A 20,557-nucleotide genomic window follows, 5' to 3' on the forward strand; every position below is an offset into this window, starting at 1 on the left:
TCTTCCATCCCAACTATCTCTTCTCCCTTTACTCGCCTCACTTGTCTCGTCTTGTTCGAGTCAACCTCCTTCTCTCTCTAAACCATATATCCACTTACACATTCAGTCAAGATGGTCAAGGCTGGTACGTACAAACACCATCTCACTCACCCCGCTTCGCCTCACCTTGATATCATACCGTTTGCGCACTCTTTTGTCTTCAAGCACCGAGATTAACGTGTTTTCTAGTTGTTGCTGGCGCCTCTGGTGGCATTGGCCAGGTATGTACCTCTCGTTCTCTTGAAACTAAGAATTGCGCAAGCTAACGTTGATCGATTACAGCCCCTCTCTCTCCTCCTCAAGACCTCTCCTCACATTGACGAGCTCGCCCTGTACGATGTCGTCAACACCCCCGGTGTCGCTACCGATCTCTCTCACATCTCCTCCCGTGCCGTAAGTCAACCCTAGACTTGCCCCCAGTCGAACACGCATAATTCCCTTCCACCGAGGCGCACTATTTGCTCACACCCTCTACAGAAGACCACTGGCTACCTTCCCGCCAACGATGGCGCTAAGGCTGCCTTCAAGGACGCTGACATTATTGTCATCCCCGCTGGCATTCCTCGTACGTGAAGCTCTTACCCCGGACATCCGGCGTTGGACCCCGCGTGTCCGACCCCGGAACCCTTCCCCCAGTTTTAGACTCGACTGACCACTTCCCCCGCACAGGCAAGCCTGGAATGACCCGTGATGATCTCTTCAATATCAATGCTGGCATTGTCAAGGGTCTCATCGAGGTCGCTGCTGAGGTCGCCCCCAAGGCTTTCATCCTCGTCATCTCCAACCCAGTCAACTCGACTGTCCCCATCTCTGCCGAGGTCCTCAAGGCCAAGGGGGTTTTCAACCCTCAGCGTCTCTTTGGTGTCACCACCCTCGACATCGTCCGTGCCGAGACCTTCGTTGCTGAGATCACTGGCAAGGCCAACCCCCAGGAGCTGACCATCCCCGTCATTGGTGGTCACTCTGGCGAGACTATTGTTCCCCTCTTCAGCAAGGCCTCTCCTTCAGTTCAGATCCCCGACGACAAGTACGATGCTCTCGTAAACCGCATTCAGTTCGGCGGTGACGAAGTTGTCAAGGCCAAGGACGGTGCTGGTTCCGCCACCCTGTCCATGGCCTATGCCGGTTTCCGGTAGGTTGCCTCTATGTCTTGAAATATCTCGCACAGTAACTGACATAGTACAGATTCGCCGAGAAGGTTCTCCGTGCCGTCAAGGGCGAGAAGGGCCTTGTTGAGCCCAGCTACGTCTACCTTCCCGGTGTTCCCGGAGGCGAGGCCATTGCTAAGGAAACTGGCTGCGACTTCTTCTCTGTCCCCATCGAGCTTGGCGTAAGTTACCTATTCTTCATTTCCAGCTGTGTAAATCTTGCTGACATTACATAGCCCAACGGTGCTGAGAAGGCCACCAACCCCTTCGAGGGCATTACCGAGAAGGAGAAGGCTCTGCTAGCCAAGGCCACCGAGGGCCTCAAGGGCAACATCACCAAGGGTGTCAGCTTTGTCCACAACCCTCCCCAAAAGTGAATATCCCCTATTTGTCATCTTTTAATACCCAGTAAGAGGCTTCCAAAAGGAGGCAAGGACACTCCAGGATGCCCATAGCTATGGCAATAGACATAGTAATATGAGACATGAACACGATTGCTGATGGTGTGACTTTGCGCAGGCTGTGAAATTTCCCGGGCGATTATTTACGATAGACGTTTTTGCGGTTCTGGCATTGAATCTGAGGAACTGTTGCAGGTATGGTTGGAGTTTTGGTCAAGGGCTGATCTAAGCCACGGCGATATTCAAATCTTATATGTTCATGACGGTCGATAGTCGGAAGATGGCGTGTTTGTGCCCCGAATTGAAAACAAAAAAGGGTATCATGATATTATAGCTAAGCAGATAGCTCTCCTAGGGCTTATTTGGTATGGTTTTAATTTGAAACACTGCTCCCGGCAACTCGTTGATCTCGGCCTGTACACTCGTGTTGATTCCAAGAGCAGCTAAAGCTCCCCTTACGATACCGCATGGAAACCACAGGAACTGTGACGCATATAGTCAGTACAACAGGACATACATGCGAATAAGATGGAGGGTTTTTATAGCATACCGGTTGAGCGCGGACAATTGCTTGACCACCAGCTTCTGTACTCATGCGTGAAAATGGCCGGAAAACATTGTCGGTTAACACGTATACTCCCTGGTCCCACATTAGTGTGATGCTCTGTATAATGTCCATGTCGCAACCCTTACCCTGTGATTTGTCTTGAGGTTGTCGATGTTCTTGCCGAAGACGAGCGTCCACAGATCTTTGCAAAGAAACTTGATGACATCGAGCGTATCGTTGAATCGCGGCCGGTCTCTCGAGAACCTATTCTGTGTAAGTCATCATGGCGCATTGGTCTTGAGAATGGGTACATACCTCTCTACTAGACCCTGACCAACTCTGTAGCCCAGCATTTCGAGGCGATAATGTACCGCATCAAGATCCTCCTCTTCATCCTTCCTTGCCGCAGCGCCGGCCATTATTCCAGCAGCGCTAGAGCTGACCGCATGGCTAGTCGATGCAGCATCTGCAGTTGTGCTATTTTGTTCTGAAGCAATGGCGTCTCGGTCGTGAGTGACCCGATAAGCCAGTGGTACAAGCTCGATGAGGAGAAAGTCTAGACAGGAGGAGCTGAGGAAGTTGGCGGATGGATCGCTCGAGTTGAAAGGAGGCATGACAGGTTCAAAAGACATGACGGGCGGTTCGGTCGGGGTGTGGATGTGGTTTTCAGCGAGCAAACGTAATTGAGATTTGTATTTGGTCCCTAGTCAAGGAATGCGCAAGTCGTCGTGTTTGCTAACGTGGGATGTCGGTGTCGTAGAGCTTCAAGGGATGTATGTGATGCTGAAGCCCACTGCTCCCCGGATTAAGCTATAGGAGGGCTGAGTCATCAAAAGCACGTTCTGATAAGACGACATCGATAAGGCTGGACGGATCCCTCTGGCCCCTCCAAACGCGGGGCTTGTTAGGAGCGAGCGCGGGGCAGGAAAGGAAAAGTCGAAAAAAAGTTTGGTTGTAGTTAAACTTTAGTTCCAGTTCACCACCAACATTCTGCCTCTTGATAGAGCTGGTTCCTCTCACAGGTGAGCCAATTGAAGTAAGTGACAGAACGGGCGCACGTTTAATTACAAAAATCTAACAGTTTTCGACTAGAAGCAGATTCTCAAAAGACTCGTTAGAGAGTTTTACTGGAACCGATAACCCCCCGCCGATTCTCGGAATCGCATTCGTACTATTTGTTTTTTCCTCCTCACATATTTTTTCGCGATCAACAATGGCCGACCTCCGAATTTTGCTCATCGGCAACGGTGGCCGTGAGCACGCTCTGGCTTGGAAGCTTAGCCAGTCATCCCGAGTCGAGCAGATCTTTGCTGTCCCCGGTAACGGAGGTACTGCTGGATGCCCCAAGACGTCCAACGTCACTTCAGTCAAGGCCGAGGATTTCGCTGGACTCATTAAGTTCTCCCAAGAAAATGGCGTTAACCTGGTCGTCCCCGGCCCCGAGGCTCCCCTCGTTGATGGTGTTGAGGGATGGTTCCGAAACGCAGGCATCCCCTGCTTCGGCCCCTCGAAGGAGGCTGCGCGACTTGAGGGTAGCAAGACATACTCCAAGGATTTCATGAAGAAGTACAACGTTCCCACTGCCGCATACGAGAACTTCTCCGACTACACCAAGGCCTGTGCCTACGTTGAAAGCGTCGACCATGACGTCGTCATCAAGGCCACTGGTCTTGCCGCTGGAAAGGGTGTTATCCTTCCCGAGACCAAGGAGGAGGCCAAGGCTGCCCTGAAGCAGATCATGGTTGACAAGGAATTTGGCGATGCTGGCGACGAGGTCGTTATCGAGGAGCTCCTGATTGGTGACGAGCTCAGTGTTCTCACCTTCTGCGATGGCTACGCTATCCGATCCCTGCCTCTCGCTCAGGACCACAAGCGCATCTTTGACGGAGACCAGGGCCCCAACACTGGTGGCATGGGCTGCTATGCGCCTACAAACATTGCTACCAAGGAGCTTACCGAGCTCATTGACCGCGAGATTCTCGAGCCTACCATCTCTGGTATGCGACGAGAGCAGCAGCCTTTCCGCGGTGTTCTTTTCACTGGCCTTATGATCACCAGCAAGGGCCCCAAGGTCCTCGAGTACAACGTTCGATTCGGCGATCCCGAGACACAGACCGTCCTTCCTCTCCTCTCTGCCGATACCGATTTGGCTGAGATCATGCTTGCTTGTGCCAATGGATACCTTGACAACTGCAAGCTGACAATTGAGAACAAGTTCAGCGCTACTGTTGTTCTTGCTTCTGGTGGTTACCCTGGTTCTTACCCCAAGGGTAAGGCCATGACTGTCCAGACCCCTCCTCCCGGTTGCAACATCTTCCACGCCGGTACCACACTTGACAGCACTGGCCTCAAGACCTCTGGTGGTCGTGTCATTGCTATCAACGCTGTTGGCGACTCTCTCCGAGCTGCCGTTGATGCTGCCTACGCTGCACTCGACAACAAAGCTATCGAGTTCGAGGGTGCTTTCTACCGAAAGGATATTGCCCACCGTGCGTTCCGTTCTTCTGCGCAGGCTTCTATGACCTACGCTCAGGCTGGTGTCGACATTCAGGCCGGTAACGATTTCGTCGAGAAGATCAAGAAGGCCGTCGCCAGCACCAAGCGACCTGGTGCTGACGCCGAGATTGGTGGTTTCGGTGGTGAGGTTGACCTGTCTCAGGCCGGTTACCCTCAAGCCCCTATCATCGTCGGAGCCATCGATGGTGTCGGTACCAAGCTCATGATTGCTCAGGCTATGAAGAAGCACGATACTGTTGGTATCGATCTGGTTGCTATGAACGTCAACGACCTTGTTGTCCAGGGTGCTACTCCTGTTATGTTCCTCGACTACTACGGTTGCAGCAAGCTGGATCTCTCCACTGCTGCTGACTTCGTCCAGGGTGTTGCTGACGGATGTCGTCAAGCCGGCTGTGCTCTTGTTGGTGGCGAGACCGCTGAGATGCCAGGCATGTACCAGAAGGATGATTATGATGCTGCTGGCTGCGCTGTCGGCACTGTCACTGCTGAGGCCAAGCTTCCCCGAAAGGACGACATGGCCCAGGATGATGTTCTCCTCGGTCTTGGATCCGCTGGTGTTCACTCCAACGGTTTCTCTCTCGCTCGCCGTATTGTCTCTCACGCTGGCCTTAGCTACACTGACGCCGCTCCCTGGGACCAGTCCACCACTGTTGGCGAGTCTCTCCTCACCCCTACTCGAATTTACGTCAAGGCTCTTCTCCCCATCCTTTCCGAAATCAAGGGTCTTGCCCACATCACTGGTGGCGGTCTCGTCGAGAATGTTCCTCGCATGATTCCCGAATCTCTCGCCGCCGAGATCGAGTTCGGCTCATGGGAAATCCCTCCTGTCTTCAAGTGGCTTCGTGAGGCTGGCAACGTCGAGCCTCTCGAGATGTGCCGCACCTTCAACTCTGGCGTCGGTATGGTCATCGCCGTCGAGCCCTCAAAGGCCAACGCCGTTGCGCAGACCCTCACTGATGGCGGCGAGAAGGTGTACCGCATCGGTCGTCTCACCCGACGTGACCAAGGCGAGGCTTGCCTCATCCACAACGTCGACTCATGGAAGGCTGAGACCACGGTGCCTAGCAAGCGAAAGGATATTGGAGCGTGATTGTGATAAGAAAATGGGCGATTTATGGAGTCAATTCGGTTTTATGATGGGATAGGAATATAGGTTAAAATGGGGTCTAAAAATTATGTTCGAAGACGAGATAGAAGGCATGCTTGCGATGATGTTTCGTCAAGCCTATTCAACATGAATGAAAAATTATTTATGCGTTTTGAAACTCTGTGTACCAACGACACGAAGACTTGTTATTGTAAAGACTTTTAGTTGTTTGTGCTTTCATGACGATACTTTTCGCACAGGCAAAGCAGACAATTCAGCTAAGCGCAGCTTTGATCAGATTAGATCACATTACAACTTCCAGGTACCTCATTGACGACCGAATATAATGCATTTCCACTTATTGCCTTAAAACCGAAGCCTATCCTTCAGTCCCTAACAGTTTGCAAAAACGGGATTCAGTTAACGATCAACCCCCTAATCACTATCGCATGATTACTCCCTTACACCTCGCGAAAAATAAACGTAATAGAAATACCGGTATAATGAGTCACCTCGTCCTTTGGTGACTGGGGAATATTTTTCCGTCTCCTCCAACGCCAGATCAGACTATGCTGAAGTAAAAATCACCAACCAACACCGCAATTGCTAGCCAAGCAGTTATATATACCGTCTCTAGAGACAATTAACTGCTGTAATAAGCTCTAAGAAGTCTTGCGTCTTCGCCCTTTAGTTTTTTTCTTTCCTTTCGGCCGGGCGTTATCCTACTGATACCCAAGACCGTCGGGGGAAACTGGAGAGGAACCAGATAGACCGTTCGATCCCGAGTATCCGTTCGTTGAAGTGTTCTGCCTCTTGGGGGGAGGAGCTGGCTCGTCATCATCATCATCAGAGAGGGTGAGGTCGATGATAGCGGCCACTGGCCGTTTGGCACTGGTAGATGCTAACCCTCTAGGACCAGCAGATGAACTGTCCCGACCTGCCATTCCAGGTGTATTGATGCTCGGGGTACCGTTCTTGGGTGTTTCCAGGCGACGATGGCCGATAGGGTTAACTTCTGATATAACCAAGTCGTCGTCATCTTCATCATCATCATCATAAGTGCCTTGATATGAAGAGTTGCCGTTCGTTTGACCCTGATTGCTGTCCTCGGAGCTCTTGGTATGCCAATCACCATTGGGTTCGATTGTTACAGTTTCTTGGCTTTTTGATGTCTTTGCAAGAATGTCTTTTACATATCTGTTTCTGCGGTCAGTATAAACTTTGCATACGAGCTGCAAACAGACGTACCCATCAACCGCCAGCTGATCAAAAGTGGCAGATTTGTAGCAAATGGGGCACTGCCACTGCGGACCCTGTTCTTGCAGTTGAAGATATGACGTTGCATCAAAGCATTGTAAATGTGTGCAACTCAAGCCACGACATGGAAGCGCTAAGCGCATGTACGACAACGGGCATTTGAGAGATAGAACTTGTGAGGTTGCCACTACATCAGGATCTTGTGCTTTGGCATTGACTATGGCTCGCCTGTCAGATTTGTTCCCAGTCGTTGGGTTACTAGTACTCACGTTCTTGCTTCACAGAATCAATCGATATTCTTTTGCCGTTAGATATGCGACTCGCAAGCTCTTCAACAGAAGTGATCTTGCAGATGTTGACCAAGAGGTAGAATTTCTGCACATTGTTAGACCTGAGATGTAGGAGAGGTGTGCCAAGATTGACGGGAAATCCTGACTTGACTGAGACCTGCCTTTGACGTCAACGCATATGTAAAATCGACGTTGTTGGTGTATTTTGGACGGAGCCTGAGCGCTTTAGTGATGTCAACCGGTCTAGTAGAGCCAGGTTTGTTCTTCAAGCCGCGCAAATTGGCCTTGACCTCGCCACCATTGACCTTAAGCTCTGACTGATGAGGGAACGCGACTTCTTGCATCCCCGAGCATTCTCCGGCGCAAAAGATCATCACTCGGTATGAAGGATCGTCGACACATTTCTGTAGATAAGGATGGTCTTCGAGTCTGATTGGGTAGGATACTGTGTTACGGTGCTGCGACATGACTTGACAAGGTCAATATGCGAACCAATAACAAAACAAAAATGCGCATGACTAACCTTCGCAAACCTTCACGTCACCAACATGCGCCTCGATCTGATAGAAGGGGCTCGACTTGAAAGTGAGTGTCACTGCTTGCGATCCGCCAAAGCGCTGACCATTAGACAGGCTGCTGTGGGTACTGGGGAATGACATGCTGGGCAAGCCGAATGTCGGAGTGGAAGCATGGCCATGCGGGTGCGATATAGTCGTTCGAGAAGGCGAAGAGCTGGCGTGCGAATTCGAGATAGAATTGTGTACGCTCTGACGTATTTGCTGTAGGCGGACAGGGTCGTTGGCGTTGACGGCCTCTTGGATGACTAAATAACGTGGCATGGTTAGTCGCGGTTTTGAGTAGTTTGAGATGATGATTCAGATACGAAGTACGCGAGTGTGTGGGTGTATCCCTTGCTCGGTGAAGCATCTAAGGAGACGGGAGTTGTATGTGAATTGACCCTAACTTACGATTGTGTATGCGACCCTGTAGCTCCGCCTTGATTCCAGTGCTTTTAACGCCGTTCACCTGGCATACAGAAGAAAGCTGGCGGTTCAATAGTCGATTAACCTGTCGTGCGAGCGCGGCAGCCTCTTGCCGCAAAATTCCAGCACCTTGTGAAGAGGTTGAATGCGTGATGGAGCCCAGTCCTGAGGAAGCCATTTCGAGGGTACCACGTGCCAGTTATCGGTCGTTATCGGTATCGGTATCGAGAAGGAGTGTTTGTGGGTGGAAGTGAAAGAGCTCCTGCCAATTTGGAGCCTGGAAAGTGATTGTGTTGGTCGCAGTTGGCAACCGCATCCAAGGCAGATGCGCAGGCTTGTGCAGCCTGTATCGGAAAGAGGTACCGTGAGCGAGCGAGTGTTGGTTGGGTGAAGAACAGGAGTCAAGATGTAACCTGCGTCACAGAAGGAGAAGAGCGCAGGCGCAAGTGCACGAAGAGTACACAGTCACACCGTACCTAATAGCGAGAAAACACTCAAATTGATTTACCTCCACGCGTGCTTTTAAGTTTATCGCCGCTGTCGCTTTCTCACGCTATGTCATGTTGCCTGGTTGTGCAGTTGCCCTGTAAATGGAAGGCGGTGATAAATGGCAGCGCAGTGGATTTTTCTAGCTCAGATGTCTCAGGAACCGCGCTTCGGGCAGCCACAGCGCGCCACAGCCTTAGTGCGCGTGCTGTCTGCAGTGTGCCCCCCTAGACCGTCCCAACTTTTTTTTCTTAGCAGCAAAGACTGATAACGACTTTTTTCACTACCATCTCGAATTCAATCATATCGACAAAATGGCCAAGAGTTCACGAGCAAGCACCAAAAAGGCCAACAACAGGCGCCTTGTCAAGAATGTCTTTGGACCTGCTGAGGCTGCCCGAAATGAGCGCCTCTCTGCCAAACTTCTCGAGGTGGCCAAGCAGCCCAAGCCTGAGTCTTCAGATGTGAACATGAACAGTGAGTGAGCTTGGACAACCTGGGCAAAACTTTTGCTAACATCTTTTGCCAGCTGAAGAGGAGACCAACGAATCCAACGAGGATGCTCAAGAAGAGACGAGTGAGTTTAATTAAATTGTTTATTTATTTTGTTGGTCATCTCTGGTCACTAACACAACGTTCAGCAATGGATGTGGACTCTGTGAAGAAGCCTTCCAGTGGACGTATCGAGAAGAAGCGACCCGATAAGCGCAAGCAACAATCCAGCAAGATTACCTTCAAGTCTTATGGCAGTCGATCAAAGGGAAAGGGCAAGAAGAAGAGTGCTTAAAATGGATCATTTCGTTTACCAGGTTCAGGTTCTGTTTCTCTTTTCACTGTATCGGCGTTTAGCAGCAAAATCTTAGGTCAATCTCAATGAATCTGTATCTAATACCCGAAATTTCTATCTATCCTATCCTTTTTTAGCTCTCAGCCTTGTGTGGCTCATGAGTCCGTTTGAACCAATCGTAGAACACCACCTTTGTAGTTTGTCTTGGCAAGGCTACCCTCAGTTACCTCCCTTAGTACCTAGGCACTTACTTTAACATGGATACCGCGCCCTCATCTCATCTCGACACGTCCATCTATTCATTCATCCCTTCTGAGGCTGACACATTTCATTGTCACAGATGGCGCAATCTTGATAATTTTTATTCTCCATAACTATTTCACTTTCTTGCCCGTCTTAGTCACTCCTTTAATTGTCTTTTATAATGGTACCCTCTCATAATGGCTCGCTACTGCGCACACTCCTGCTGATCGCAGCCAACCTTCTAATCCCGGCCTCAATTGTTGTATTCGCATTGGGCTTCTTTCCTTATAAACCATTCTTACCAGGCCTGGCCGAGTTTGAATCCCTTGACTTTGGATCACCTCCCAATGCGCCGTTCGATCGTTTAATATTTATGGTTGTTGATGCTCTGAGAAGGTACAATTTTAATGACCCTCCTGCTTCACTTTCAACACTCAATTGACTCTTTATAATAGCGACTTTGTATATTCGGACACTTCGGGATTTAGTTATGTGCAGAGGTATTCAAACATAACCAATCTTTCTCTTATCAGACTATCAACTAACCGGATCCCAGCCTCATCCGAGATGGTAGTGCAATGCCTTTTACGGCCAATGCTCGATCGCCAACTGTCACTATGCCAAGAATCAAGTCAATGACAACTGGCTCCATTCCCTCTTTTGTCGATCTGATTCTGAACTTTGATGAAGGGGACACTTCATCAACACTGGCTTCTCAGGACACTTGGTTAGCTCAGATCAAGGCTCATGGCATGGGCAAGCTCCTCATGTATGGAGATGACACTTGGTTGAAGTTGTTTCCAAACACCTTTGATCGTGAAGATGGAACCACAAGTTTCTTTGTGGCGGTATGTTTCTTACATACCACTTGAAAGGATTACCACTAACATCTAACAAAGGACTTTACTGAAGTGGACCACAATGTCACCAGAAACATTGCTCCTGAGCTAGAAAACAACGACTGGGGACTCATGGTCCTTCACTACCTTGGTCTAGATCATATTGGACACAAAGCAGGGCCCAAAAGGTCAGTTCACCTTGAAGTGGTATTTGTCGTGAGTGAACTAACATGATTAAAGTCCTAACATGATTCCCAAACAAGAAGAGATGGATAGTATTGTCGAGACTCTCTTTGAAGCTATGAAGACCAAGCCTCATCTTGACTCAACCCTGCTCGTCTTATGTGGTGACCACGGTATGAATGATGCCGGAAACCATGGTGCCTCTTCACCTGGTGAAACATCGCCCGCTCTCGTTTTCATGTCACCAAAACTGAAGTCAATCTCCTCGAAACTACCCGCACCAGCTCAGCCCAAAGATGAGTTTGACTTTTACTCCATGGTAGAGCAATCCGATTTGGCACCAACCATTGCTGCTTTGCTGGGCTTCCCTGTCTCCAAGAACAATCTGGGAGCTTTCATTCCAGACTTTCTCCCTTTCTGGGACAAGACCAGTGATCAGATCCAGATCTTGGTTCGAAATGCCCGGCAAATCCTAAATATTGTCACTGCTGCATTTGGAAGTGAGCTCTTCGATTCCAAGAGCAGCGTTGATCCATGTGCTCTGGAGCAGACGGAAATTAACGAGTTGGCTTGCCAATGGCGAAAGATCAACAAAGAGGCTCACGTCCTTGCAGCTGGTGACAACTTGGATCAGAAATGGCTTGACGAAATGTCCCAATGGCTTCGACGGGCACAAGATCTGATGAGTAGCATGGCTTCCAATTATGATATGCCCAAGCTGTATATCGGCCAAGCAATTGCTGCCATTGCTGCTGTCGCAAGTGCTATGGTGGTCGTAAGTCTCGGGGCTCACCGCGATAGACAGATTCTTCCCTTCGCCCTCCTGACGCTAGCTTATGGTGCCATGATGTACGCCAGTAGCTACGTCGAGGAGGAACAGCACTTCTGGTATTGGGCTTCGAGCATCTGGCTTGTGATCCAGGGCGTGCTTCATGTCCGAAGGTATGTAATTGCTAAGCACAACCTTAAGAGTCCTTCAAGGTACTAACCGAACGACAGAAAAAACAGTACCGAAGAAGCCGCGTGGGTATTCGTTGCCCTAGCAGCATTGAGAATCACTAGAGGTTGGAACCAAACCGGTCAGAAATTCGCAGGAGATCCAGACATCGTCAAAAGCTTCGTTGTTACGCACCCGCAACTTCTATGGGGCATTATCACTTTAGGATACATGATGTTGTCGTTCCGACTACTCGCTCGCCTCAAAAGTCTCCCCTCTCTGGCCAGCACGAGTATCACTTCAGTTCTGCTCATGTCTGCTTACAGCTTCAAACTTGACTTCACCAGCGAAGATGCGCCTGAGCTTGTCGTTGGCTTTGCCAAAAGCTTGAACGATTTGCTCGTGGGCCAGTCACTGCTTTGGAGAGCTAGAACCGCTTTCATCCTTCTTAGTCTCCTGTTTGGATATGGCATCTACCGCTCCTTCACTGGTGGTCGGAACTGGCAAATGCAATCAGGTAATAACTCCCTACCCATGTTTTGACAGTAACTGACTCTACGATAGCATACCTCTTCCACCATCTCTACACAATTTTTGGCATGACTCAGTCTCGTGCTACAAATATCCCCCTCTTCCACTTGTCTGACATTCTCTTCCATGCACTCCAAGCTACTGACCTCTCCGTAACCGGAATCACCATTACCGCTATTCTCCTCCAGTACACAACATTCTTCGCTTTTGGCGGCTCAAATGCCATCAGCTCTGTTGACCTTTCAAGTGCATACAACGGCATCAGTGGTTTCAACTTCTTTGCTGTTGGATTCCTCACCCTCGTCAGCAACTGGGCTGGGCCCATCTTCTGGACTTCTGCTGCCAACCTTCTGCTACTCCGCAAGTATCATGAGGGCCAGCGCAATGCATTTTGGCAATACATCGCCTTGCAGACCCTATTCGTCTCTGCGACAGTTGCGTTGGTCATGGCAGCTTGCACTTCGTTGAGAACACATCTTTTTATTTGGACTGTCTTCTCACCAAAGTATCTTTACTGTATGGCCTGGAGTTTAGGTCAACATTTACTCATCAATGTCGGCTTTGGGGGTCTTCTTTTTTGGTTGGGATCGCGTAACTAACGCAAACGAAACGCATATGATGGGTATCTTCATGTATGAATATTTGAGAGATAGATCCGAACAAAAGCTCATAGGCTCTGACAAGTTGTCAATGAGACTACAATTACAAACAATAGTAAATCAGACACATCGCCCAACCCCAAAAATCTAACCAGGTTCCAAACCGCCAGGTATCCGCCTCATCTTATGCATGATCAATTCATCCAAATCCCAGGTCGTTACTTCATCAAGTGTTTGTTTCCTCAAACATCCGTCATCTCCACATCATCACCGTCCGACAAGAGACTGTCGACGAGCGATTCTCTATCTTCCTTGGGAACCACCGTACCATCGCTGTCTTCGTCTTCCTCCTTGATACTTGGCTCATCTGTGATGGAGGTATCACCTTCAGTGGTCTGTCGGTCTGTGAGTATCGATGTACTTCTGCTGGCACGTCGGTAGTTCGGCTGTTGTTGTTCATCAAGAGCGTTGACTATCTTGCCTAGACCGACGTGAATCTTGTAAAGTTGGTTGCGGCTGGTAGCATCAGACAGCAAACCCTCTTCAACGGCAATGCTGACCTCTTGATAAGCCTCACGAAGCTTCTCCTTGCTTGACCCAGGTGAAACATAAAGCTTTCCAAGAAGCGAAGCAAGAATCTTCTTTTCCTCTCCTAGTAGTATATTAGCATGTAGTTTTCTCGGTTGGGTTCTTTTCAACTTACTTGTGATGTTGCCCTGCAACTTCTCCAGGATATCCATAGCAAGGTCAAGATGGACATCGCCATTCACCGCCTTCTTTTCAGTTTCTAGCAGATCTGTAGGACTAAAGACCTTTCGCGGATCTGTCCAGTCTACTAAGCAAGCTCCTATCGTAGTCATGCTGACCATGTCCTCATCGACATCTACGTCATCGTCCTCTAGGCTTTCGCGGACGTTGAAGAGAGCGTGAATTGCGTCAAGGGCAATGGATCGCATAAGCTCCTGGTTTTCTGCTCGAGAGAAACAAAAGACAGGCAAGAAGTAGTTGAGTGCTTGACGAACGGTCTGGTTGTGCGAAGACGCAGGGTCAAAGTAGGCGACCACGAGTGACTTGAGCAAGTCTTGGCATGCCTCTTCTTCGCTGACAATGCGCCCAAGCAAGAGTTTCGAAGCAGCCACGGTGGCGGCCGCTTGGACTTCAGGTGCTTTGTTGCCGCCCTTGACTGCCTTGACGTAAACCTTGAGTAGTCCAGGCGTAGAAGACAGGAGCTGAGCACCATGAACATTGAGAATATCTGTTAGAATATGTAGAGCCGTGATCTGAAGCGCTGTATGACCCTTGCTGAAAAAGTGCATAAACAAGCTCAGGTTCTCATCGGCAAGTGAGCGATCCAGAAGAGCACATAGACCAAGACAGACCAGACCTCGCTCACGCACGGGTGCCTCATGACTACGGACCGCTGGTACGACAAGATTGTTAAGCATTGCGACCAAGTCAGTGTTGTCTTGAAGATTGCTCGAGACATGAGTAAGCATACACTGCACGATGTGCAGGCATTTCATGTTAACGACAATCTCTCTCACAGCCTTTTCTTGCGCTTCTTCTTCACTGATCTCAGGGCTACCTCCTCGCTTGCTCTTAGTCGGCGTACTTGGGCCACTGACCTCTGATCGTGCAGAATGGAAGCTATCTTCGGCATCATCTGGCGGAGGGTCATCCACAATGGTGTCGTGAACGTCAGCTACAGATTCGAGAACAATGCTGATAAACTCCCTCTCTCCAGCAGCATCTGGAGAACAGATGCCCTGAAGCACCTCGACAGCGAGCTTTGTAACTTCGTCTGGCAGATCAGGAATTGAGATAGCCTGTCGGAGCAAGGTGAACATCTTGCGTCGCCCAACCTCGTCAGAGTAATCAAGAGTCAGAGCGATTTGGAGCATTTGCTCAACGATGAACTCTTGCTCCACTGTATCTTCTTCCTCATCATCCTCGTCTGCTTCTGCTACTCTCTTAACAGCAGCAACCAGGACGTGAAGATAGCGTTCCAAAAAGAAAGCGAGCTTGGTGACTTCGGGTAGCTTTTCCTCGAGTAGATTCAAGTACTTGCCATTGCCCTCGAGGCGACAAAATTCGTTGAAGCTCCTTGCCATGAAGACGGACTCGGCAGACAGGGTTTCCCAAAAATTATCGTCGAACTCAACTGTTTCGCGGTAATCTGGGCGTCCCTCCCAGAAACCTTTCATCGCTTCCAAAGCAACACCATTTTCGACGCCAGTGTTGACCACGTCAATTCGCTCCAACAATTCGCAAAGGCCGTCAAAGTTGGGAGGTGCCGGCTCCGCAGCCGTTCCGTCTTCTTGGGGCGGTGCGCCTGCGCAATCCTCAATCCACCGCTCACGGAACAGCCGGCTTGCGGCTTTTCGGACATTCTCATCTCTGTCGCGGATACCCCATCGTAGAAGCTTCTCTCGCATCTTAACGGATAAGTGACGGAAATCACCCAGAGCAGGGAGTAGTCGTGAATAAACAGCCCTTCGAGTCGCTGCATCCTGATCTCGTGCACGTTCGAGCAGAACTGACAGCGTTTCTGGCAGAATGGGGAGGTTGACCAGAAGCGATCTTCGCACATCGGCATTCGGGTCGTGTTGGAGAACTTCTAGAAGCTTTTCGAGTAGTCCAGTATCATCATCGTCGCTATCATCCGAGTTGGTGCAGCCCTCGGTCTGGTTTCCTGCAAGGCGGCCAAGACCCAACACCGCTTGAGAGCGGACCATGGCCTCCTTGTCGCGGATCCTCTTAAGTAGTCCATGACGAAGTTTTTGAAAGAGATCATCATCTATCGCATCGAGTGAATTTATAATGTGTGAGATGAGCTGGGTTGATCTGAATCGCACCACCTTGTCTTTGGCGGTCAGGAGGGGGAGAATTGCCTCGAGAAGTTGCGCGATCAAACGAGTGCTGGGAGTCTCTGGCATGACACTAGCATCTTCATCGATATCTCCCAGTAGCTCATTATCCTTCGCACTCGCATGCTGCAAGAATAAACCAGTAAACCTAATCGACTTCTCTCCAACACTCTCTGATTTCTTGATGGGCATTATCTTGCCAACGCAGCGTATGAATTCGCGGTTGAATGCATCTTCGTCAAATTCATCAACCTGGGATGGGTCGGGGTTTGTATGTTCGTAAGCGCACGACTCATGGATCTTTCGTAGGTTCACGACAAGCTTTCGGTGTGTTGCTGTAGTTCTTTGAGCATCACGGAAGATAGCACAGACTTTGGTTCGTAACGCATTATCGGGGGTGTCTACTGCTTCGGGCACCGATGAGGCGCGAGAAGCCACCGAGGACCTCGCGACCGAGGTTCTTGATGAACGGGTGGCGGTTCGTGCTGGCATTTTGTTGTGTTGTTCTAGTCCATTGACTTGCAAAGGAAGAAGTGTTGATATCTAGTGGGTAGGTAGTAGGTAGTAGGTAGAGACCAGGCAAGTTCGCATTGTTTGTTTACAAAATATTCCCTTTACGGCTTAGTTCATTTGAGGGACTGAGGGGCTGTTGTGGCGTTTGGTGAGAACAAAGACAGGCCCACCTGGTCAAGCAGACCTTACCCAGGTGGTAGTTATGGTTACCTTATTCTACGACATTATCCAAAATATAGTCAAGTTGATATCAATTGTGTTATAGCAAATTATAGTAGAAAAAAACAAAAACAGATTTTATGCATTCAATTGATGTGTCTGATAAGGCACGAGAAGATGGAGCCTGGATGCGTTATCCATACTCTACAGCCTACCCTGGTAAGAGCTAATCGATAAGCGTTCGTTTCTTATCTAATTTTTTTTTCTTTGGTCGCAAAGTACAACAGCCATCTACTATTGAGCATTTTCAATTTTCGCACATTTGCACGACAAAATGGGCGCAACAAGCAACGATCGAAAGCGGCCTCACGCTACTGAGGAAGTCGACCCTGCTTCCTTCGAAGACCGTGACAATGGCGACGTAAAGTCCAAGAAGAGAGCTCGAACTGAGGACCGTCGATCGCTCTTCGTTCGCTCGCTTCCCCCCGGTGCCACGAGCGAAAGCCTTACCGATTTCTTCTCTCAACATTACCCAGTCAAGCACGCCACTGTCGTTGTTGATCAAAAGACCAAGGAATCAAGGGGTTACGGTTTCGTGACCCTGGCTGACGCCGAAGACGCTGTGGAGGCCAAGAAGGCTCTGGACAAACAAGATTGGAACGGCCGTCGCATCCGCATCGATGTTGCCGAGCCAAGACAAAGAAACAACACCACTGGAGAGTTGCCTGCTCACAAGATCCGCAAGGAGGAGATTCAAAGACCCAACAAACTCATTATTCGAAATTTGCCTTGGAGTATCAAAAAAGCAGAGCAGCTAGAGCACCTCTTCCGTAGCTACGGAAAAGTCAAGTTTGCTGATCTGCCTCAAACAAAGGGCAAGCTCAAGGGTTTCGGATTTGTTACTCTCCGAGGAAGGCCGAACGCAGAACGCGCGTTGGAGGCTATCAATGGCAAAGAGATCGACGGCAGGACTCTGGCAGTTGATTGGGCTGTCGACAAGGACACCTGGGATAAGCAGCAGCAGCCAGAGGAGGAAGACAAGAAGCAGAAGAAGGGAAGCAAGAAACAACCAGTTGAAGAAGATGGCGATGATCAAACATCCTCAGAGGGAAGTGATGACGAGGACGAAGATGAGGAGGATGATAAGGGTGACGATGTTGAGGGTGGTGCTGAGGTCAACCGAGACGACCAACTGGACGCCGATCTAAAGAACTTCTTCAAGAACCACATGGAGAACCTCGAAGACGAGGATGACGAGGATGAGGAAGACGAAGATGATGAAGACGACGACGACGACGACGAGATCAGAAAGGAGGTCCAGGCGCTGGAACCCAAGAAGCTGATGACAGACAACTCTTCTACTGTCTTCGTTCGCAACCTACCATTCACAACTACAGACGAACAGCTCAAGGGCTTCTTTGGTCACTTTGGCAAGATTCGTTACGCTCGAGTGGTCATGGACAAGGTTACTGAAAAGCCTGCTGGCACCGGTTTCGTTTGCTTTATCGACGCCGACGAGGCCAAAAGCTGCATTAAGGGTGCTCCACGCACTCAAGCACCTGCCGCCACCGCCAAGACTTCAATCCTCCAAGATGAGAGTGCCGATCCTGATGGAAAGTACACTCTCGATGGTCGACTTCTCTCGGTTACACAGGCAGTCAACAAGCAAGAGGCCACCAGCCTTGCTGAAAACTCTCTCGCCAAGCGCAATGAAAAGGATAAGCGTAAACTTTTCCTGCTGGGCGAGGGTGTTATCGACAAAAACAACCCCCTCTTCAACCTTCTTACAGAACCGGAGCATCGAATGCGACAGGCCAGTGCCGCTCAACGCAGGAAGCTTGTACAAGGAAACCCCAGTCTTCACTTGAGTTTGACTCGACTTGCCCTGCGTAACATTCCCCGCAACATGGAATCTAAGGATCTCAAGGAGCTTGCGCGAAAGGCTGTTGTCGGATTCGCCAGGGATGTCAAGGCTGGACTCCGACAACCCCTTTCAAAGGAGGAGAACGCCCGAGACGGAAAGGATGCCAAGGAGAAAGAGCACGAACGCAAGGCCAAGGGCAAGGGTATTGTTCGTCAGGCAAAGATTGTGTTCGAGAGTGGACAGGGACAGAAGATGCAGGAGAAGGATGGTGGCAAGAGTCGTGGCTATGGTTTCATTGAATACACTTCGCACCATTGGGCGCTGATGGGACTTCGATATCTCAACGGTTTCCAGCTTGAGAACGAAGTGGGCAAGAAGCAAAGGCTAGTCGTTGAGTTTGCCATTGAGAACGCTCAGGTTATTCAGCGACGACGTGCCAACGAGGAGCGGTCTCGACAACTGAACCCAGAGCATAACAAGGGTGGCAAGACCGAGGCCCAGTTGAAGACTCTTGCCCAGCATACAAAGGACAACAAGAAGCGTGGACGCAACGACGATAGGGGCGACAGAGGTGGAAAGCCTGGGAGGGACGGAAGACCCGGGAGGGATGGACGACCTGGCAAGTTTGGAAAGCCTGGAAGAGATGCACCCAGGAAGCAATCCGAGGAAGACGGCGGCCGAAAACCCGAGACAGAAGCTGAGATGAAGCACAGGTTGATTGCTCGAACAAGAGTTATGCGCAAGAAGAAGGCTCTGAGCCGAGGCGGGAAATAAGTGTTAACATTTTGATACCTCCTTAAAAGTGTTTACTATAAACATTCCACTATTTGGGATGTCGCAAAGATATCGGCATTGTTTCTGTTCAGAGATGCTATTCTTGAGACCGGGCTAGGCGTTAATCATATTGTCATCCTAATATTACATTTTAAAAATTATACACTGTTGAGTTGAGAACGAATTGTCACCGGATAAACTGTCCACCTCACATGACTTATTTCCAAAGCCAGCTTTTCTTGGCCTCCAGGCTCCCGTTTGCCTTGAAGCCAGATTCTTGGTTGTCTTTGCCTTGCTCTTCAATCTGACCATTCTCATTGTCCTTTAGAGCTGGTCGGACCGTATAGTGGCTATGGCTTCCAATCTCGTTGCCATTCTCATCCAAGGTCTTGACCAGTGTCTTGGTATGTAGGTAACCAAACCGATCCACATGTTCATCCTTGGTAACAATCTGTTTCTCATCGCTTGCAGGCTTCTGCAGCTGTTTTCGGTCTTGGTTCAAGGGAGGGGCAGGGTCCTCATTGAGCATCTTCACAAAAGAATCCCACGCTGATTGACCGGTAGCAAAGGATGACTGGATGGCAGAGAATAGGTCGTCAAAATGTTCAGGCTCTCGTCGTCTACTTCGGCCCTCATGCAGTTCATCGCGGAGAAGCTCGACATCGTGATGAGTTGGATCGTCTGGGTTGGAGCGGATCCTTTCTCTGTTTCGCTGCTGACTGCTTAATGTAACGTCTCGCTTATTGTCGTTGTGCTGTTGTTCGTGGGCGCTAAATGAGTCTTCGCCCTCATCTTCGCCTAAAACAGCCCGCCATACTGCATGAGCGCTGCGATCGAGCTCTTGGTGGAATCGTTCCCAATTGTTCTCGGCAGCAGACTTCATCAACCGGGTGGGCGTGGATTCTTCCATAAGACCCTGCGATCTCAATCTGCGTAGCCAGAAGTAGCCTGGCTCACCAGTTGGAAACATGGAACGCAGGAGCTTTCGTTGCTCATATCGAGACCTGATGTCTGGGAGCGGTTGTCCCTGGGACACTGCGAGGAGATCTTCGAATGCATCTTCGAATGTGAAGATAGAGGGGTCTATGTCGGATGGTGCATCGTTTGGTTTAGGCTGGGGGATATCGCGAAGCGCCAGTGGTGAATAAGAGGAGTATGCGATAGCAGCCATGCCTTGCTCAGATGGCCAACCGAAGCCAAGATCCAAAGGTGCCAACATGGTGGATATTCGGAGTTGTATGCAGTCGTGACTGAATAGAGTTAGACGCGAATCCTTTACTGTTTGTAGCCCAGTTTATGTATCATCAGGTCATCCAAGAGGTGACACGGTTGCAGAATCACCTATCGCACTGCACGTCAATGTGGGTTGAGCTTTGATTAAATAGATAAACGCGGCAAGCGATCATGAAGAAAGTGCCAGAAAGTTTTTAATGTGACGTTCGTTGCGATTCCAGAACGTGAATTGAAAAAGCCATGTGACATGGGAGTGGTAACTCGCATCTTGAT

At 49.7% G+C, this 20,557-nt stretch overlaps 9 protein-coding genes across 9 annotated transcripts; 5 read left to right on the forward strand and 4 right to left on the reverse strand.

Moving 5' to 3' along the window:
• Positions 1-20: 20 nt before the first annotated feature.
• On the forward strand, positions 21-2,115 carry FGSG_02504 (malate dehydrogenase). Its single transcript, XM_011320135.1, has 8 exons — positions 21-124; positions 229-260; positions 322-432; positions 517-604; positions 709-1,171; positions 1,225-1,369; positions 1,424-1,560; positions 1,707-2,115. The coding sequence occupies exons 1-8, from the start codon at positions 112-114 to the stop codon at positions 1,711-1,713; spliced, it is 996 nt and encodes a 331-aa protein (XP_011318437.1). The 5' UTR covers positions 21-111; the 3' UTR covers positions 1,714-2,115.
• Positions 2,044-2,767, reverse strand: FGSG_02505 (trafficking protein particle complex subunit 6B; the record flags this gene model as incomplete). The annotated part of the gene is made up of 4 exons (XM_011320136.1): positions 2,044-2,071; positions 2,139-2,173; positions 2,282-2,399; positions 2,451-2,767. 4 exons carry the CDS (start codon positions 2,765-2,767, stop codon positions 2,044-2,046), a joined length of 498 nt encoding a protein of 165 aa, XP_011318438.1.
• A 581-nt stretch (positions 2,768-3,348) lies between these two features.
• Positions 3,349-5,742, forward strand: FGSG_02506 (phosphoribosylformylglycinamidine cyclo-ligase; the record flags this gene model as incomplete). The annotated part of the gene is made up of 1 exon (XM_011320137.1): positions 3,349-5,742. The coding sequence occupies one exon, from the start codon at positions 3,349-3,351 to the stop codon at positions 5,740-5,742; it is 2,394 nt and encodes a 797-aa protein (XP_011318439.1).
• Positions 5,743-6,461: 719 nt separating this feature from the next.
• Positions 6,462-8,447, reverse strand: FGSG_02507 (uncharacterized protein; the record flags this gene model as incomplete). Its single annotated transcript, XM_011320138.1, has 5 exons — positions 6,462-6,936; positions 6,988-7,052; positions 7,388-7,755; positions 7,810-8,109; positions 8,255-8,447. 5 exons carry the CDS (start codon positions 8,445-8,447, stop codon positions 6,462-6,464), a joined length of 1,401 nt encoding a protein of 466 aa, XP_011318440.1.
• Positions 8,448-9,047: 600 nt separating this feature from the next.
• Positions 9,048-9,650, forward strand: FGSG_02508 (uncharacterized protein). Its single transcript, XM_011320139.1, has 3 exons — positions 9,048-9,232; positions 9,285-9,332; positions 9,397-9,650. The coding sequence occupies exons 1-3, from the start codon at positions 9,070-9,072 to the stop codon at positions 9,540-9,542; spliced, it is 357 nt and encodes a 118-aa protein (XP_011318441.1). The 5' UTR covers positions 9,048-9,069; the 3' UTR covers positions 9,543-9,650.
• Positions 9,651-9,966: 316 nt separating this feature from the next.
• FGSG_02509 (GPI ethanolamine phosphate transferase 2) lies at positions 9,967-12,874 on the forward strand (the record flags this gene model as incomplete). The annotated part of the gene is made up of 5 exons (XM_011320140.1): positions 9,967-10,181; positions 10,342-10,572; positions 10,865-11,749; positions 11,807-12,261; positions 12,309-12,874. The coding sequence occupies 5 exons, from the start codon at positions 9,967-9,969 to the stop codon at positions 12,872-12,874; spliced, it is 2,352 nt and encodes a 783-aa protein (XP_011318442.1).
• A 242-nt stretch (positions 12,875-13,116) lies between these two features.
• On the reverse strand, positions 13,117-16,233 carry FGSG_02510 (uncharacterized protein; the record flags this gene model as incomplete). The annotated part of the gene is made up of 2 exons (XM_011320141.1): positions 13,117-13,526; positions 13,578-16,233. 2 exons carry the CDS (start codon positions 16,231-16,233, stop codon positions 13,117-13,119), a joined length of 3,066 nt encoding a protein of 1,021 aa, XP_011318443.1.
• A 514-nt stretch (positions 16,234-16,747) lies between these two features.
• Positions 16,748-19,051, forward strand: FGSG_02511 (uncharacterized protein; the record flags this gene model as incomplete). Its single annotated transcript, XM_011320142.1, has 1 exon — positions 16,748-19,051. The coding sequence occupies one exon, from the start codon at positions 16,748-16,750 to the stop codon at positions 19,049-19,051; it is 2,304 nt and encodes a 767-aa protein (XP_011318444.1).
• A 217-nt stretch (positions 19,052-19,268) lies between these two features.
• On the reverse strand, positions 19,269-20,270 carry FGSG_02512 (uncharacterized protein; the record flags this gene model as incomplete). The annotated part of the gene is made up of 1 exon (XM_011320143.1): positions 19,269-20,270. The coding sequence occupies one exon, from the start codon at positions 20,268-20,270 to the stop codon at positions 19,269-19,271; it is 1,002 nt and encodes a 333-aa protein (XP_011318445.1).
• Positions 20,271-20,557: the final 287 nt, after the last annotated feature.

This window comes from Fusarium graminearum, chromosome 1 (assembly GCF_000240135.3).
Source record: "Fusarium graminearum PH-1 chromosome 1, whole genome shotgun sequence".
Classification (NCBI taxonomy): Eukaryota; Fungi; Ascomycota; class Sordariomycetes; order Hypocreales; family Nectriaceae; genus Fusarium; species Fusarium graminearum.